General features: G+C 56.4%; 1 protein-coding gene across 2 annotated transcripts in view; it reads left to right on the top strand.

The window, feature by feature from the left end:
- Positions 1-14,992, top strand: part of BMP8B (bone morphogenetic protein 8b) — a 41,530-nt gene extending 26,538 nt beyond the window's left edge. For both annotated transcript variants that reach the window (XM_045859781.1, XM_045859780.1), the window contains 4 exons: positions 4,976-5,170; positions 5,998-6,077; positions 6,839-6,949; positions 11,124-14,992. In XM_045859781.1, the coding sequence (XP_045715737.1) occupies positions 4,976-5,170; positions 5,998-6,077; positions 6,839-6,949; positions 11,124-11,273 (536 nt within the window). In that variant the 3' untranslated portion in view covers positions 11,274-14,992. The remainder of the gene's footprint in view (positions 1-4,975; positions 5,171-5,997; positions 6,078-6,838; positions 6,950-11,123) is intronic.
- Positions 14,993-16,441: the final 1,449 nt, after the last annotated feature.

Raw genomic sequence — 16,441 nt, 5'->3', positions numbered from 1 at the left:
TCCCCTATCTATTTTCTACCTACCATCTATGCTACTTATTCTCTATACCTTCCCCCCCCTCTCCTCCTCCCACTCCCCTGTTGCTAACCCTCCATGTGATCTCCATTTCTGTGATTCTGTTCATGTTCTAGTTGTTTGCTTAGTTTGTTTTTGTTTTAGGTGTGGTTGTTCATAATTGTGAGTTTGCTGTCATTTTACTGTACATGTTTTTTATCTTCTTTTTCTTAGATAAGCCCCTTTAACATTTCATAAAATAAGGGCTTGGTGATGATGAACTCCTTTAACTTGACCTTATCTGGGAAGCACTTTATCTGCCTCTCCATTCTAAATGAAAGCTTTGCTGTATAGAGCAATCTTGGATATAGGTCCTTGCCTTTCATGACTTGGAATACTTCTTTCCAGCCCCTTCTTGCCTGCAAGGTCTCTTTTGAGAAATCATCTGACAGTCTGGTGGGAACTCCTTTGTAGGTTACTGTCCCCTTATCTCTTGCTGCTTCTAGGATTCTCTCCTTCATTTTAATCTTGGCTAATGTTATTATGATGTGCCTTGGTGTGTTCCTCCTTGGGTCCAACTTGTTTGGGACTCTCTGAGCTTCCTGGACTTCCTGGAAGTCCATTTCCTTTGCCAGATTGGGGAAGTTCTCTTTTGTTATTTGTTCAAATAAGTTTTCCACTTGTTGCTCTTCCTCTTCCCCTTCTGGTACCCCTATAATTCGGATGTTGGAACGTTTAAAGATGTCCTGGAGGTTCCTAAGCCTCTCATTTTTTTTTATTTCTTATTTCTCCATTCTTTTCTGTTTGGTTGTTTCTTCTTTCTGGTCCACTCCATCGATTTGAGTCCCAGTTTTCTTCCAATCACTGTTGGTTCCCTGTGCATTTTCCTTCATTTCATTTATAGTAGCCTGCTTTTTTTCATCTAATTTGCAACCAAATTCAACCAATTCTGTGAGCATCCTGATCATCAGTGCTTTGAACTATGCATCTGATAGGTTGGCTATCTCTTTGTCACTTAGTTGTATTTGCTGTGGAGCTTTGATCTGTTCTTCCATTCAGGCCATTTTTTTTGTCTTGTTGCTCCTGTTAGGTATGAGGGGCGGAGCCTTAGATGTTCACTAGGGCAGGGCAACCCATTTGCTGGGTTGTGATGTTGTATGTGGGGGTGGGGTCTGAGAGGGAACAATGGCACTTGCTCTGCTTTCTGTCGGATTTCACTCCCTTCCACCACTTCCCCCAAGCTGACTGGGCCCTTCTGGTGCTAATTCCCATGTGGGTGGGCTTGTGTACGTTCTAGGACCCAGTTGGTCTCTCCAATGCAGTCTCCTGTGAGGCTGGGAGTCTCTCCCTGTGCCTCAACTCCCACAGGTGTTTTCAATCAGTGTCCCAAGGTTCTATTTCCTGGCGCTGGGACCCTGGGTTGTGCGGTCTGTCTCATTGCCCAATTTCACCTGGTTTATCTGTGCATGAATATGGGACCGCCTGGAGAGCCAGCCGCCTTATGTGCAGTGCCTTGCTTCACAGTCACCACCTCGTTGGGTCTGCCAACCGCCGCCTGCACGCCCAGGGTCCGCCCGCTGTGGTCTTGCACCCGGGATGCCTTACCAGCCCAGTGCCACGGCTTTTTGTGCTTCAACCTCTCTCCACTCAACTGCCCGACTCCGCCCTTCCTACCGGTCTGGATGAATGTGTATATTTTAACTTTTTGGTTGTCCGACTTCCATACAGTTCAATTTTCTGTCAGATCTGGTTGTTATGTTATTTCTAAATTGTTGCTGACCTTATTTTGTTTGTGCCAGGAGGCACAGTGTATCTACCTATGCCTCCATCTTGGCCAGAAGTCCGGGTTTGCTCATCTTAACTCACGGTGTTCCTGCATCGTCCTGAACAGACACGTAGATCCTTCTTCTCTGTTGTGGAGCCCAATCTGGGTGCTCATTAACACTCTTTTGTAATCCAAGAGCTGGCTGTGAGGTATTTTATCCTGAACCTTTAGTGTCAAAGACAAGAAAGAAAAAAGTGAGTTTATATGGGTGTGTTTGGGGGGTGGAGGGCTCTTAAAACCTGACATGGAACTTGCACTTCCTAAGCATAGCTCTGTGGGGCGCATGACCAACATGAGCCCCTTAGAGGTAAGAGTGGGAAATTCCAGCTGGACAAGGAAGGCTTTTCAGGGAGGCCTCACTGGGTCCTCTTCCCCAGGGAAGTAACGGATTCTGGAATGGAGAGGTGGGAGCCAGTGCTCACTGAGGGAACAGTTTAGGGTTGTGGGGGGAGTGGCCGGGGACCATGACCAGATAGGGATAGGTGGCATGGAATGTCACCGAGTGAACTGGGGCACCTGTGGGGGCTTCTGGGCAGATGTGTCCCGGGTGTCAGGGGAACTTTCCATCAGCAGCAAGGAGCAGGCAGAGGTTCCAGGGCAGACCAGTTACAGGGCTGCTAAGCAGCAGAAAGAAGGAAAAAGATTGAGTTTCCCATCCTCGGGCAATGAAGTCACACCTGCAGGACAAAAACAGACCGGGTTCACAGCTGGGACTCCTGTCAGGTGTCAACCATGCACCCTGAGTGCCCTTCAACGTGGCAGCAGGGTCACATCCATGACCGGGGCAGGGGCTGCAGGGAAGGGTCCAGGGCCACCCAGAGCCTAGGGGAGAGATGGCAGCCATCTGGTCCTGGCATATTTGGGAAGGAGCATGAGTTAGGGCTCGACTCCTGCCCTGGGACAGGAGAGGGCTAGTGAGCTGCCAAGAAGACATCAGGGCCCCGATAGGGCAGACTCCGACATGGGTGAACTTGGAAATTTCATGGGGCCCACCTGGCTCAGAGGAGCAGTCTGTCCGTCTGGACCTCAGGGGGAAGCCCTGTGTGGCCCGCACCTCCAGGCACGGCCCCACACACACCCGGTGCCTGCCAGCACCCTCACATGGTCAGGTCTAGAGGCAGGGACCCAGGACCCCGGAGTCTCCTAAGCTCCCCCCACTGCCTTTCTGGAAAGGGACCTGCCAGAGCTGGTGTGTTCATGTACAGAGGGCCCTCCCACACACCCACATCACAGTCAGGAAGTGGGGAGCCCTGCTCAAGATGGGGTGGGCAGAGAGCAGAGCCCTTTGGGAGGGGAGCTCCGGGCTCTGGGAGGAGGGCCTGGGCGTCCTTTCCCAGGCCTCCCAGAGTGGGTCTTCTGAAAGACCAGGGGTTAGTCCCCTGCCCCCAACACCCCAGCCAGGCCTCTGCAGGTCATGCTGGCAAAGGGCAGGGTTGTCCTGGCTGGGCTGCACTGGAGCCCCACTCCAGTGCTGTGTTGATGACCTGGCCGCTCCTGTCTGCCCTGTTGCCTCCTCCTCGTGGCCTCACTGGCCTTTCCCAGGCCTTTCCTGCGTCTGGTGGCTTGTGTCCTCATGGTTCCGCTGCTTCCTCATGACTGCAACTTGCCATGACCCAAACTCTCCCAAGTGGTTCCTGTCCGGGTCCTCCAGCAACAGCCCCTGCAGCTGCAGCCCCTGTCTTAGCATGTCCGGCCCTGAGTGGGGCCTCTGATGGGCCCGGTGCATGGCTTTGTGGCAGGTGAAGGCATAGGCCAAAGGCTGCTCTAGGACTAATTAGCTGTTCAGTTCACTGAGGCCCATGGACGCAGTCTAAAGCTCAGCTATTTGAGAGCCAACCTTTGAGCAGGATTGTGGGTGGGGCAGGCAGTGTCCTTGACCTGTAGTGTGTGATGCAGAATCACGTCAGACCTGCTGATGGAACAGATATATATACCCACATATGTGTACGTATGCACACTGTATGCAAATGTGTGCGTGTGTTGTGTGCAGACACATGTGCGTGCGTGTGTATCAGGAATGCAGCACTGAGGAAATGCACACGGAAGTGGAACAGTTGCCCTGTGGTTTAGGAAACAGAAAAATGAGTTGGTCATCACGCTCCGGTTGTTAAAATCCCACAGGAAAAGAAAATGAAGAGGTTCTATCTCATTCTCTTCTTTATAATGAAAGCCGGGAAGTAACCTAAATGCACAACGATAAACTCATCTCCAAGAAAATGATACTGTATGAGTTTTTCTCAAAAGCCTTTTTTATAGTCGTTACTATATTGCGTTGACAATTAAAACACCAAGAGCTCATTTGGGAAGACAAAGAGGCCCAGGAAGATGGTTTCCTTGGCGGAGCCGACACTTGCAGGCTAGTGAGTGCTCTTCACCGCGGCCTCAGCCTTGAAGCGGCTGTGGGTGAAATCCCGTTTTTATAGACCTCACTCTTCCTGGGGCTGAGGCGCCAATCACGTCCCTGACGGCAGCCCTCTCTTTCTTTCTTTTTTAAACCACTGACGGGGTCTTGTGGATTAGAACTCGGGCTCTGGAATTAGACTGATGTCGGTTAAACCCCAGCTCCGGGACTTGGGTCCAGTGCCTCTGCCCCTCTGAGCCCGGAGCCGGTCTGTGGCGTCGGGGAAGAGAGAGCGCCCCCTCTTGGGCGCTGCCCTGCAGGGCAGACACGGGGCCCAGCCCTGGCAGCGGCTCCAGTCAGCGGGGTGTCATCATCCCACCTTAACGCCCCCAGAAATGGGGGGCCAGGAGTCCTCAGACGGAGGTGGTCCCTGGCCGTGGGGCTCTGGGAGACCACGGCGTGACTGTGGGGGTTCCCAGCGACACGTGGGGTCCGGGACTACTGTAAAGACGGGCGAGACCCTCCGGCGAAATGACACGGAAAGCTGTGAAATGCCTCGGGCTCCGCCGTGTACTCGACTGTCACCCTTGCTGACCCTGCGGTTGACCAGGCCCTCCTCCCACCCTCGCCCTCAGACCTGCCTGCCGGGGGCCGCGGCTGGCCTGGGGGCGCCAGTCCTCAGCCGAGGAAGCCGAGGAAGCCGGGGTCCTCAGCTTTCGTGCTCAGCGCCCACCGGGCCGGCAGAGGCCCCGGCTGCGTGCCCGCGCGGAGCCACCGCCCCCAAGTGACCGCTCTCTCTCCTCTCTCTGTCCCAGGGCGCAGCGTGGATCCTGGCCTGGCCGGTCTGCTGGGGCGACGGGCGCCGCGCTCCAAACAGCCTTTCATGGTCACTTTTTTCAGGGAGAGCCCCAACCCCACCCGAGTCCCTCGGGCAGTGAGGTCCCTGAGGCGGAGGCTGCCGAAGAAAAGCAACGAGCTGCCGCAGCCGAACAAGCTCCCGGGGATCTTCGGTGAGGCCCGGGCGGCCGGGGTCTGCGGCCGCAGGCCTTTGGCCGAGGGCCAGTGGTGGCGACAGAGTCTCCTGGCGCTCAGAAGGGTTCAAGCCGATGGTCACGCCCCCAGCCGCCTTTCCTGCCACCCCCCCCCCTTTGCCCCCAGGCCCCCCTGTGGACCGGCCACTGCACTGTCTCTCAGGCCTCCCCGCCACCGGGCAGCCCCTTCTCTGCCCCGGCCTCCCCAGACGCCTCCGCCAGCTTCGGGGGTCCTCCCTCCGGGCGGCGCCGCCCCGCCCCGCGGCCCTCGGCCCTTTCCCAGGCAGCCTGTTGGACGTGCAGCTGCTGACGCAAAGGTCCCCCCACCAGGCGAAGACCCTCGGGATCCGGACGGGCCTGCCCTGCCCGTGTGCCCTCCTTTCCTTCACGGAGCCGGCCCTTTGGCCGGCTCACACGGAGCCCCTCGGCCGCGGGATGGGTGCGGCAGGACAGGGGGCGAGGGTGGGGCGTGTCTCAGGAGGAAGCAGGAGGCGCCCCCAGCCTGATGGCAGAAAGGCGCCTGGGGCTGTTTCTGGAGCATCCGGGGGCCCACCGGCAGAAGTCCGGGAGGCGGGGCTGAGCGTGGGGCGACTCCGGAGCCATCTGGAGCCGTCGAAGGCCCTTGAGTTGGGTCAGGGCACCAGCAGCGCTGCGGGGAGGGGCCTGATGAGACCAAACGGTTTAGCTTCCCGTCATTCATTCATCCCACAAGTGTGCCCTCCAGGGCATCCCCGCCCTGGGAGCCCCCGTGGTAGCCGCACAGAGCGGGACCCCAGAAAAGACCTTGCGCCGTCTGTCCCCTGCAGATGACGCCCACGGCTCCCACGGCCGGCAGGTCTGCCGTCGGCACGAGCTCTATGTCAGCTTCCAGGACCTCGGCTGGCTGGTAATCGCTACTTTTCCCTCACTTTCGTTTTTTTTTAAGGTTTTTTAGAAAAAAAGATTTATTTGTTTTCAGAGGGGAAGGGAGAAAGAGAGGGAGAGAAGCATCAATGCGTGGTTGCCTCTCACACGCCCCCTGCTGGGCACCCGGCCTGCAACCCAGGCGCATGCCCTGACTGGGACCTAAGTGGAGGCCCTTTGGTTCGCAGGCTGGTGCGCAGTGTACTGCGCCACACCAGCCAGGGCTCCCCTCACTTTCTGCCTCAACAGTGTAAGTGGTTTCGGGAGGAGGTAGAATTATAGGGAATTTTATTGTCTCATGTATTATTTTTTTCTGTGTTTTCCAAGTTTTGTAAAAGGTGAATATGTTGCTTTTATTGTAAAAAAGTGCTTTTCGGTAAAAATTATGAACATGGAGATCATCTGAATCCTGGGCCATAAAACATCAGAGTTTCAACAGGGAAACCAAAGCCAGGGCGGCAGTGCCTTTGCTGTGATGGCAGCTGCAGGACACGTGGGCCGAGCGCTGAGGGCGGGTGACAGGGACAGAGCTCGTTTCCAGGCCTGTCTGCCGAGGGTCTTGGGGTGGATGTCAGGCTTCGGGGGGCCTGCCCCAGGAGGGGCTCGAGGGTGGGTCGACAGGTCCCTGAGTCTGAGTGAGGAAGGGCGAGGGGCAGCCCTGACTCTTCCTGTGACAGGTGCCGGGTAGAGGGGTTTGGGAGGGGCCACATGGTGGGACTCACCTTCTTCCTTCCGCCCACCCAGGACTGGGTCATCGCCCCCCAAGGCTACTCGGCCTATTACTGTGAAGGGGAGTGCTCCTTCCCGCTGGACTCCTGCATGAACGCCACCAACCACGCCATCGTGCAGTCCCTGGTCAGTACCAGCCTGTCCTGCCTGGGCCCCGGGGGAGGGTGCCCTGCGGAGAGGGGTTCAGACAGCAGGGGGGAATGCGCACCTGCTGGGGTCTCAGGGAGGCTTCTCTGCATGGCACCTTGGCCGCGTGCAGGTGCAGTTGAGTTCCCACACCTGTGCAGGCGCTGGTCCCTGTGTGGCCACGCTGTGTGTGTGTGTGTAGACTCACTGCTGGTGTGCACACCTGTGCACACACATGCAGGTAGGTGTGGTGAGACCCAGACTCCTAAGGGCAGCCTGCTGGTGGTCCCACGCACACACCCCCCAGACAGACAGGCATCCCACCTGGGCACCCGTGTGCTCTGAACACATGTGCTCCACACACCGGCTTATTTGACCTCCTGTGACATGTGCACACACGGGGCAGGTGGGTGTGTGTGTCCACGCACCCTCTTCACGGGGAGTGAAGAGGGTCAGCCCTTGTGCACAGGGCTCTTCTGGGCTCGGGCTGCCCTTCCAGTCACTCCCCTCGGCCCTTTCTCCTGGTCCTCCCGCTCCTGTTCCCATGGACGGTGTGGCCTTGGGTGTGCTGGTGCCCGGGGTGACCGCACTGCTGAGCAATAATTTCTATAGGACAGTCGCTGCTGCTTCTTGCTCAGTGTTTTACACGGCGTGTGTGTGTGTGCGTGTGCACGCACGTGTGTTGAGACTTCTTTCTAGAACATTCACCTAGACTCCTAGTTCCTGGTACACCCGGGCCTTACGTTTACATAGTAAGAGGCTGGCAAGGCGATGCTTAGTGGGAGAGCAAGTGGATGTGAGGAAAGCTGCTTTGCCTCTTTTCTCAACGTCAGATGGGATTTGCTGGGCCCCGGGGCTGCCTTCCCTGGTGAAACTCAGGGGTGACAGGCTGTGTGTGACGGCCACCCAGGCCTCCCGTCCCGCATGCCTGTGTGTCTCCGGGCCCTGTGAGGGGTGTGGGGTGAGGACTGCACCTGCACCTCCAGGCTGCCCCCCCCCCCCACGCCTCTGTCCAGGCTCCGGGTCCCCACTGTGGGTCGGCAGGAGTGAGTGCTCAGCGTGTCGTGGGTGCAGACAGGACAGCAGCTGCCTTCTGGGGGGGCTGTTGTTGACACATGAGCCAGGGCCTGTGAGAAGGGGAGCCCGGGCCACTGCACGAGGAGGAAGAACGCTCTGGGCAGAGATCCCCAGGCCCCAGGACAGGGACAGCTGGGTGGGCTCCGACCTGCGCGGAGGCGGGGCTGGAGAGGACTGCAGGCGGGCTCAGGGAGGTGATGCTGGGTGGGCAGGGGCCCCTAACACAGGCCGTGAGGTCCCTGGTAAGGTGGCAGGTGGGTGGATTTCATCCCAAATAAACTGAGGTGCTATTGCAGGGTTTTAGGGAGCAGCATCACAATCTGACTGACTCTCTAGAGCACAGGTGGCAAACACAAGGCCCTCGGGCTGAATCTGGCCCTCCGCCTTGTTTTATCCAGCCGGCACCTTGTTTCTACCTGGTGGCAGCACCGAGCTCCTTGCCCCTAGTTAAGGAGTAGTTAGATTTATACAGTCCTCAGATTACATTCAGCCCTTTGAAGACCACTGTGAGGCTGATGTGGCCCCTGGTGACAATGAGTTTGACACCCCTGCTCTAGAAGCATCTCTCTGGCTGTGGTGAAAGGACTGGACCGTGGGTGGAGGGTGCAGGAGGCCAGGAGACAGTGAGGCTGCGGTCACCACGGTCACCTGACAAGAAAGCCAGGGGGACTGGAGGGCAGTGAGAGGTAGCAAAGCCCTGTAGGTGGGGGAGGCAGGGTGGCTCTCAGGGTCGGGTGGGAGCGACAAGGGGAGGGAGCAGGGCCTCTAGGGGAAGGCTGAGCCACGGAGTGGGTGAGGCCCGTGGGGCAGAGTTGTTATGGGGTGGGAGGAGAATCTGGGGGATTGCTCATCTACTTCTGCCACTGCACGCACGTGTGAGGCCTGATGAGACCCCATGTGGCCAAGTTGGGTGGGTGGCTGGGGTGTCCTGGGGACCTAGAGAAGGAAAGTGTCCCTCCAGGCTCACTCTTAGGGCATTATCCATGCAGCAACTGGGCGGTGGTGGGGGTGGGGGTGGGGGTCCCACTAAAACACAAATCTGACCTCATTCTTGGCTGAGAAACTTCCCTTCACTTCCCATGGTCTTCAGGGGGAAGTCTGAGTCCTCAGCCACAGACTGGGGCCCCTCATTAGCCTCTCTGCCAACCTGGAGGACACCCCAGCGCACACCCAGTGCCCTCATCTCCCTGCACGTGCTCCCTGCCAGCACGTGCCGCAGGTGTCCACCTCCCTGCCTTCCTGGCTTTGCACTTGCCGTTCCACCCGGAGGGCCTGCTCCTCTGCCCCAAATCCAGCCGACTCCTGACCGCCCCACGAGCCTCAGCCGTGGTCCTTCCCTGCCAGGGGTGGTCGCCGGCACGGAAGCCCCCGCAGTGCTGGGGCCTGCTGGGATTGAGGTGCCCTCCTGTGGATCCTGTTGTCTGTTGGAGTGTTCCCCCTGTGTCACCTTCCCTTTCCGCCAAGGATGAGAGCAGGGACCATGTCTGGGACATTTCTGTGCTCCCTGTCCTGGCACGGCAGCTACAAGCTTGTGTGTGAGATACATTTGTGTTGGAAATGGAAAAAGTACCACTATACCCATTTCACAGAGTAGAAAACTGAGGCCCACAGATGTGTGATTTATACCCGTAGTAACAGAACCTCTGAATTGGTCTCCTAGTGGTTCAAAAGCAAATAGAAAGGAATGGCATGTCAGGCTCTGTATATTGATCTCTTTGGGGCCACATGGAATAAAAGGCACCAAAGTTTCTCTTTCTGTCACTGATCTGATAAACGAGCCATTTCTGAGCAGAGTGATGAAATGGCAGCATCCTTGCCTTTCTCGGGACTCTCCAGTGTCCTGGGTCCGAAGAGGCCTTCCCCGGTTTTCAGCCACTGAGCACCCATGACCGGCACACCCGGGCGTGTTGCCTGGCTCCTTTCACTTGGGCCTGGGAATGCCAAGGCCAGACATCACATGTGGAGTCTGGGAAGTTGGGGAGCATTGGCCCCCGTGTCCCAGTCTGACTGGACATCCCCTCAGAGGCCTCGGCTCCCCCAGTGGGCCATAGAGAGGCTCTGGGCCCAGGCCAGCCCAGTGCCCAGCTGACAGCTCTCCTGGCCGGCGGGCTCAGAGCTGGGGCTTCGGGGACAAGGCTGGGCACGGGGGAACAGGGGCCGGGCTGCCAGACTAGTCCCCCCATCGGACAGCTGCGTCTGGGTCCAGCTATGTGGCCTCTGTGAGGGCTGGGTGGTCCTGGGCCCTCAGATCGCGACCCCCCCCCAACGGAGGGAAGCGGGTTTCCTTACTCTCCTGCCCCAGATAGCTCGGGGCCGCCTTCCGGGCCATCAGCTCGGGGCCCTGACGAGGAGTCCAGTGTAAACTCAGCTCAAGCTGCCAAGTCTCAGGATAAATATTTGTATGGAGGCCGAAATAGCTCCTCAGGCAGGCTCTTTGTGGTGGGTGAAGCCGTTTTGGAGGGGGGAGCAGGGTCACTGCACCTGGGCCCAAGTCCTCCAGGGCGACAGCGCACATGGCCTGTGTGCCCTCAGGTTTGTCATCTGCCGGAGTGACACCTGCCTCAGAAGCTGTCAGAGGGTGAAGTGAAAGAGCTCCCAGAAATAACGGTGTCGGGCACCCGGGGCGGACCTAGAGGCCTAGGCTTTATCCCGCTGGCCCGTGAACACTCGCTGGGTCACAGGAGGGGGAGACAGACGGTAAACAGCGAAGGTGGCCTAGACATGATCAGGGACATTCCGAGACAGAGGACGGAGGGGTGGAGGGGACCCCGGAGGGACAGTGCTCCAGGGGCCTCAGGCAGAGGGACCCGCCACCAGGTGCATTGTGTGCTGGGGACCAGCAGGGTCCTCGGGTCTGAGGGGAGTGGGTGTGGCAGGGAGCAGGCAGGTGCCTAGGCTGTGCCCTGAGGGCCTCGGGCAGGGCAGGGCAGGGCAGGGAAGGGGTCGAGTAGGGTCACGTAGGGCTGTGGTCAGTGGAACGGGGGAGGGGCGGGCAGCTGGAGACCTGGGGCAGGTGGGAGCTGGGGGCAGGGGCCGGGCGGGCCTGGGAGAAGCCCCTGGTGCTCATGCCTCTGCCCGCCACCCCCTCCCTGGCCAGGTGCACCTGATGAAGCCAGACGCAGTCCCCAAGGCGTGCTGCGCGCCCACCAAGCTGAGCGCCACCTCTGTGCTCTACTACGACAGCAGCAACAACGTCATCCTGCGCAAACACCGCAACATGGTGGTCAAGGCCTGTGGCTGCCACTGAGGCCCCGCCCCCAGCCACTGCAGCGCCTCTCAGCCGGACCAGCCCCTCTCCAGAGGCTGAGACCCTCAAACCCAGTCAAACCACAGACAGGACTGGCACAGAGAGTCCTCAGAGATCCACGTGACCATGGCCTTCCCTCCTTCCCACCTGGGCTGGATCATTTCAGGCCCCTCTGCCCCCTCCCCTGCCCGAGGTTGTGATAGATTCTGGCCTCCACTCCCGGTGGTCTCAGTCATCAAGCCAGGTTCTTTCCCAGCCCTCGCCCCCAGTGACATGTGCTGACTTTAGGGTTGGCACAAAAGTCCTGTCTGAGGACCTGCCCTTGATCATTGCTGGCCCAGGCTGTGGACAGATGTGGAATGACCTGAGGGGCACCCGGAGCCCAAGGTGGCCACCTCAGGCCCTCTGCTCTCCGTGACGGGGCGGGGGTATGTAGACAGGTCTGGGCCACCTCCGGTTGCTTGCCCTTCTCAGGGGCAGACCTAGGCACTGCCGGGCACTTCTGTTAAAGAGCAGGGACTTGCCCTCCGTGTTCCATATTTGCCGATCTGAATTAGCAAACTGCTGACCCTGGGGAGGCAGGTGGGCAACTCCAGAAAGAGCTGAATGAACGACATGGTATAGGGCTAAGACCAATGGCATTTATCTTCTGTCTTCCTGTCCTTGATCTGTCCGCTTTCTGGGGAAGACGTGCAGTGCATTGAAATTTTGCCTTTGGAGAAACAAAAAATCTTTGGGGCTTTACTGACCCATCTGTGTGTCATTACGCTGAACCATGGGGAGTTCAGCTCTGTGGGAAAGTCATCTTTTTACTGAGCCAAGAATACATTGGGTGGGCCAGGATGACAGTGCCCGGCACAAATGACATAATTTTCCTTTTCCCTCTACACGGCAGACAGCAGTAATCGATCTTGATATTTGTACCTCCAAATCTGATAGACTTGCAGCGTGATCAGCATGAGCTCCGGGCAGCCACTGCCAGTGCGTTTGAGTTGGCATGTGAAGTAAAGCCTCTCTGCCGTCTCCTGCTAAGGAGCAATGCGGTCTACCCGGGGCGGTGTGTCTGCGACACTGGGCAGCCTGTGGCCCGGTGTCGGCCCAGGGCAGGGACTTGCCGGCACCTGTTGTGTCCATAAGTTGTCAAAAACAGGCTGGTCACCAAAGTCTGCGTCATCCCCTGTGCCGAGGAGCCCCATCCTGTTTTTGCGGCTCCTGTGAGCCAAAGAAAAGGCCCCTGTCCCAGGGGAGTGACAGGCAGTAATTAGGATGAGCTGGGTGGGGAGGTTCCCGGAAACCACTGTTCTCCTCGGAGCAGCAGAGGCAGTTGGAGTGTTTATTTGATTTCTGACTTGCTAAACCTGTAATTTACCTGCTGGACCAGACAGAGTCCAGCTGCCCGAACCCTGAAATACTGTGTCATTAATAGCAGACCCTGGGCCCGCCCCAACCCACAGGCACGGCCCACAGAGGCAGAATGACCTGTGTGTGCAAGGACGCACATCCCAGGGGTTCACTCTGCACCCTGAGGACAGGCTCCGGGAGAGCAGACGTGGAGCAGGGGGAGCCGGAGGCTGGGGCCATGCTGCAGGACAGCGGCCTCCACACCTGGACCTGGGAGGGGTGCTGGGAGCAAATGCAGAGGAAGATACCCTTCCAAGGGGCCATACTATAAGGTAGTGAGCTCTCCATCTGTGCAGGGATTTAAGCTTTGGCCTAGATGTCGGGAGATCCGACTCGTAGGTGGCTTCCTCCTGCAGGCCTCACTTCCTATCTTTAACACGAAGGCAGGGCACTTCCTGATCTCCAGCGGGCCTTCAACCAAGGAGTCGGCATCTGAGCACTGAGCCCAGATGCAGCCTCATGACCCTGAACGCAGAGCCCTGGACGCCATTACAAGTCCCAGTCACGAACCAGGTGGCCATCACGAATTGGCAAACATGGAACCTATTTGCGATTCCAGTAGTTATGTAACGGCTCTGTCTTCCCAACATCAAGGATTGTCTTTTAGGTGACTGCAAATTTAAAATTAGCCAATTATTTTGACAGCTAAGTTTTTACTTCCCCTGGTATCTTTCATACCCAGCAATGGCCTGGCATAGGCAGGGGTACACCATAAACGTCTGTCAGATTACCCAAAGGTCTGTAATATGACATTCACCTTCCCTACCAACCAGGCTGTGCACAGCAGGAATGAATAGGAGTTGCAGAACAACTGAACAGTAAGTCATTGTGTGCCTACCTGGCCACCAGACTTCCCGCAACTTCTGAGATCTAGGCACCAAATGAAATCCAACAGAAAAAGCCCTGAGCAGTGAAATAATTGTGGACACAAAGCCCATGCATTGTATCCCATGAGGTATCTTATTTGCTGAGCCAAGAGTAGCAGCTCCAGAGGGTGGCCCAGGCTGGCAGGTACACAGCACAGGAGCCACTATTTCCCTTTCTCTTGCTCGGAACATGGCTTGTTTATCTAGTCACACCAGACCAGAAGGATAAATAAGGGTGGTCAGTGCACACCCGCTGACAGCAACGAGAAGTCACTTGACAGTTGACAGGAAGGGAGGGCACATGGAAAAACAGGCTAAAGAGCAATGCACGTCAGCCTTGATATTTGCAGTGCAATCTTGGCCTCAATATCAAGCTGTCTTCTAACTAAGGTAAGGGTCACAGGTTCTGGAAACATCCCTAGGAAATAGGGAAGACGCAGCATAGCAGGAGTATAGATTTGGGGAGCCAAATAGATTTGAATCCTGGTTCTTCCTCCACTCAACAGGAGATGAGCTCTTTCCTTCCAGGCTGTTCTAGGGATGAGATGTGTACATACACATTTAGGACAATGTCTGGTTTATAAATGCTTAACAACTGGTGCCTGTTGCTATTATTATAAATGAATGGGCTAATTTTGTGCCCCTTCCATGCTTGTCCACTAAACCTCCTCCCAGAATGTGTCCTACAGGTGATGGTCTATTTATCTCAGAGCTAGGCTTCTAGAGTATCTACACACTGCAATCGTTTGGGCGCAGGACTTTAACTTTCACCTGCTTGGAAGGCCTGAGGCAAATGCCCAGCTTTGCCAGCTACAGCTAGGGCTGTGCAACTTCAGTGGTCCCAACGCGGGGATGCCACTGTCCTGTAGAGGGCGCTTAGTACTCAACAAATGCCTCAGTTTTTTTTTTTTATGTGTACCACGTCTTAAATTTTTTATTTATTGATTTTAGATAGAGGAAAAGAGAGATAGAGAGAAATATCGATTTGCTGTTCCAATTATTCATGCATTCATTGGCGGATTCCTGTGTGTGCCCTGACCACGGATGAAACCCGCAACCTCGGTGAATCTGGACAATACTCTAACCACCTGAGCTCCCCGGCCAGGGCCCCTGAGCAATTTGAACAGGGGCTGGTCCTTCTCAGGTTTTTCCTACTTATGCAAAGGCCTTATGCAAACACTTAACCATTTTTAAATGTGTTTTCCATTTACTATAAAAATAATGCAGTTTTGGAAAGAAGTTTAAAACAAACAAAAAAAATACAACTCAAGTCTCCATAGTTCTAAGACTCAGATAAATACTTAATATTTTGTGAATTTATTTCTAGTTTTTTTTTTCCTCTTAGGATAAACATATAGAGGTTCACATATTATAGGTAGGTATTTTTACAAGATTGGTATCATATATTAAACTACTTCAAGGTATGCTTTCCCCACTCTTATATGGTGAAAATTTCCCCCTTAATAAATATTTTTTGAAAACATGGCTTTCTAGTTTTCTATCACCTTAACTCTATGAAAATGTTTTCACCACTAAAAAGCAGGTCCCACAACTCCTCGTGCCAGCAGCACCTGGAGGCAGATAGGCTGTTGGAGGGAACTCCAGCAGCCACAGGACCGATCCCGGGGCCACAGCCCTGGGTCTCTCCCTCAGTGCAGCCGTCAGAGGCCAGTCCAAGGCCAGGGCCTGGCCCTAAAGCTGTTAGGGAATGAACTGGCAAAACCAAGCCCCACACCCTCAGTCCTGAACAGTAGCAACATGGACAGGGAGCCAAGCAGTCCTAGGACAGCAGCTTTGCCCTTCAGACTATAGCCAAGGCCCCGCAGCGCCCTGGTGTCCACTCCTCACTGGCCAGAGCCCCCTGAGCAACAAGGGCCAGTGCTGTGCTGAGTAGTTAGTAGGCAGCCAGGTTACCGTTCCCCAGGCTCTGGGGCCTTCCTGCTGCCCAGCCAGGCCAGGTCCCTGGCCCCCTGCTATGGACTGAGCCAGGGGCCCAGTAAACCTCCCAGGACGTCATTATGATGGGGGGTGGGAGTCGGGCCATGCTTCTGGTCACAGCTCTGTCACGTTGTCCTAGGTGACTTTTGTAGTCACGTCCCGATCCTTGGTTTCTCCCTCTGTAGAGGTTCCAGTGTGGACACAGTGAGATGGCACCAGAGGACACCCTAGGAAACCCCTGGGAGGCGCAGTGGCACCCAGTGACTGCAAACCTGTCAAGCTCCCCAAACTTTGGAAAACCAGTCTCAACCTCAGGTCTTCAGGGAAGAGCAGAAAGCGGCAGGGTCACCTTCGCAGGAGTCAGTCCTCTCCCCGGAGGCTGGCTGTGCTGAATTCACACACACTTCTCTTCCTGGTTCTTTAGGGGCCCTGCAGTCCCCACGACCACCTCCACCCACTTCACCAGGCCTGCCCACGGCCACGCCCACCCTGCAGTGGCTGTGGTGTGCACTGACCGGGCCCTCTGCTTGGGGGGTCTCTTGGGAGCTCAGCGGTAACTGTGTGGTACATCCCAGCCATAAGGACACAGGAACCTGGCCACCGGCAGCAGAGAGTGCTCAGCCGAAGGCTGAAAGTCCACTGGATACATGGGAGCCAGAGGCAGAGCCAGAACGCCACCATTCCTCAGCAGGCATGCCCATCCTCTGAGCACAGGGCCAGAGGGCAGCAGGCCCACCCCACTCAGAGCCTTCCACAGGTGAAGGGCCTTTAAAGCCCCCCAGCCAAACAGAACATGGAAGGGAGAGGAGAAAAGCCAGGTCGCCTTGGCTCCCAGCAGGGGCCGCACACAGGCGGGTAGGACCAGAGCTCAGCACGAGGGGTGCGGGGGGGACCATGTGTCTCATTCAGGGGTCAGCACGCTTTCTGTGAAGGTTCAGGTAGTAAATATTTTTGGGACTGTGT

The sequence above is a fragment of the Phyllostomus hastatus genome, unplaced genomic scaffold (assembly GCF_019186645.2).
Source record: "Phyllostomus hastatus isolate PE091 unplaced genomic scaffold, TTU_PhHast_1.1 phas_scaffold_182, whole genome shotgun sequence".
Classification (NCBI taxonomy): domain Eukaryota; kingdom Metazoa; phylum Chordata; class Mammalia; order Chiroptera; family Phyllostomidae; genus Phyllostomus; species Phyllostomus hastatus.
The sequence above is the reverse complement of the archived record's forward strand: the minus strand, read 5'-3'. Positions and strand labels throughout refer to the sequence as shown.